The sequence below is a fragment of the Neophocaena asiaeorientalis genome, unplaced genomic scaffold, assembly GCF_003031525.2.
Source record: "Neophocaena asiaeorientalis asiaeorientalis breed wild unplaced genomic scaffold, Neophocaena_asiaeorientalis_V1.1 scaffold2, whole genome shotgun sequence".
NCBI lineage: Eukaryota > Metazoa > Chordata > Mammalia > Artiodactyla > Phocoenidae > Neophocaena > Neophocaena asiaeorientalis.
Window position 1 is genome coordinate 95,404 of NW_020172182.1, and position 2,621 is coordinate 98,024.

The 2,621-nt window shown below is 48.5% G+C and overlaps 1 protein-coding gene across 11 annotated transcripts in view; it reads left to right on the forward strand.

The window, feature by feature from the left end:
* The first annotated feature begins 2,200 nt into the window (after positions 1 to 2,200).
* Positions 2,201 to 2,621, forward strand: part of SLTM (SAFB like transcription modulator) — a 44,617-nt gene continuing 44,196 nt past the window's right edge. For 4 of the 11 annotated variants that reach the window (XM_024761270.1, XM_024761284.1, XM_024761322.1 and 1 more), the window contains exon 1: positions 2,321 to 2,561. In XM_024761270.1, coding sequence (XP_024617038.1) covers positions 2,400 to 2,561 — 162 coding nt within the window. In that variant the 5' untranslated portion in view covers positions 2,321 to 2,399. Of the gene's footprint in view, positions 2,562 to 2,621 lie in introns of all 11 variants that reach the window. The other 7 variants (XM_024761328.1, XM_024761344.1, XM_024761315.1 and 4 more) reach the window with 3 other exon arrangements.

Here is a 2,621-nt window from a genome sequence, read left to right on the forward strand (position 1 = left end):
ATTATTTACACAGCATTTACATTGTATTTGGTATTATAAGTAATCTAGAGATGATTTCAAATATGCAGGAGGATGTACATAGGTAATATGCAAATGCTACACTTTTATATAAGGGACTTGAGCATCTGCAGATTTTGGTATCTGAGGGGTTGCTGGAACCAATCCTGCACTGATACCAACAGACATCTGCACTGCTTTGTTTAAGAGTCCAGAGCAGGTTTTTTTTTGTTGTTGTTGTTGTTTTAGATATTACTTTTATTTATTTATTTGGTGGCACCAGGTCTTAGTTGCCTCTCACCAGCTCCTTAGTTGTGGCATGTGAACTCTTAGTTGCGGCATGCATGTGGGATCTAGTTCCCTGGCCAGGGATGGAACCCGGGCCCCCTTCATTGGGAGCACAGAGTCTTAACCACTGCACCACCAGGGAAGTCCCCAGAGCAGTTATTTTGTGCAATGTCCTACAATCAGACTTGTCTGATTGTTTTCTCATGATGAAGTTTAGGTTAAACATTCCTGGCAATTTGGCAGGTGATGTATCCTCCGGTGCATCAGATCAGAAGGTACAGGTCTCCATTGTAAGATAACTCCATTATAAGATATTTTTTAAAGACAAAAACTCATTCATTTTACATATAACATTAGCTTTGGGTTAATATAACCCCTCTTTACAAGTGTCCACAGAAGGTGGGAGCAGGGTGGAAAAGACACTGGCATGAGAACTGAGGTTTAGTGCCAATTTGGTCAGTAATTAATTGTGGGGTCCCTAGGTAAAAATCTTAAAATCTTCATCTATTAAAGAGAGAGAGAAAGAGAGGGAGGGAGAGAGGGAGAGAGAGAGAGAGAGAGAGAGAGAGAGAGAGAGAGAGAGAGAGAGAGAGAGAGGAATGAGCCAGAAGATTTCTAAAGATCCTTTGAGTTCTAATATTCTATGACTATGAATCAACTTGTAATAGAGACAGAGGTGGGTTTGGAAGACTCTGCTCCCAATGCAGGGGGCCTGGGTTCCATCCCCGGCCAGGGAACTAGATCCCACATGCATGCTGCAACTAAGAGTTCACATGCCACAACTAAGGAGCTGGTGAGGGGCAACTAAGAGCACCAGTTCGGCCACATACCAGCTATGTGAACATGGACAAGCCATTTAATCTCTCTAAGGCTTGCAGAGATTTACCTCAGCGAATGCAGAAAGATTAAGGGATTATTGCATGTCAAAGTGCATTATAAACCATAAAAAAAACTACCTAACTGGCAGGTATTATTTTATAATATCCAGTTTTTCTCTTTTTGCTCTAATTAGTTAATGAGAAAAGCAACCTAAAGTGACACAGACCTCATCAACTTTAAAACTAGGAAATGCCAGTGTTGTGTGTCATAATCTAGTCATGGAATTTATAGAATAGTTTTATTCCATAAATGCTTATGCTTTGATGATTAATAATAGTGCCTAAAGTTACTCACTTGTACAGGCTAGTCCCGCCGAAGACGATTGTCATTGTTCTTGGAATCCTAAATTTTGAGGGGGACAAAACAGTGAACAGTGTATGAGAACGGTAACAAGCACTTACAAACTAAATTCCTTATTTAGTAATCAGTTTTGTGTTGAGCCATCAGGACCCCCGGAGAGGATGGCAAACTGAGGCCAGTGCAGAAGGGAAGTTGTCCTGCTTTTCCAGTGAGATGGGCAGCCCTAGAATAGACTAATTCTCTTGAGCAAAGGCATGTTTTCCCGAGACAGCTAGTGGGACTTGTCACACAGGCCAGCCCTATTATATTCTTATAACCCTTTATACTCTTTATATTAACCGCCCCAGCGTTTCTTTCCGGCCTTCCAACGGAACTCGGGGAACCTAGTTAGTTCGTGCACAGTGGCCACATTTTTTCGATTATTCAGCAGAACCGATAAAGTATTTCCCTGGAAGAGGTTTAGGGCGCGCACACGCCCCTTGGTTTGCGTTGAGTGACGCGCGCACTATCTATGCCGAGAGTGCCCAGCGCACTGCTGTTGCTCAAGACTCGAGACGCTTCCAGAAAATGGCTAACGAAGCGGTGGGGAACCGCGGCACGGCGGACGTTGGTGCCGTTGAACGCGCCTGACCTCCCAGTCCACGCAAGGCGAGGGGGTGGGGGGGTGGTCGCACCGCCCAGGTGGCAGCGTCCGGCTCCGCAGCGCGCGCTGGGCGCCATCCCCCGCCTCCCGCCAGTGCGCACGCGCGCCCCTCATCCGGGTGCTGGTTTAGGCTGCAGGTTGCGCCGGGGTGGCGGACAGGGGGTGGGGCTAGTGGCTCATTGTGCGCAGCGCTGTGCGGCGCCGGCGGCCGGCGAGGCCTGAGTTGAAGTTGGAGCTGCTGCCGCCGCCCTGCAGATCACTCGCTGCCTAGGCAGCGCGCTGTTCTTCTAAGATGGCTGCCGCTACCGGTGCTGTGGCAGCCTCGGCCGCCTCAGGTCAGGCGGAAGGTAAAAAGATCACCGATCTGCGGGTCATCGATCTCAAGTCCGAGCTGAAACGGCGGAACCTGGACATCACCGGAGTCAAGACTGTGCTCGTTTCCCGACTCAAGCAGGTGAGGCCCGGCTAGGTCCGGGAAGGCGAGCTTAGGCCGCGCCTCGGAGCCCGCACTTCC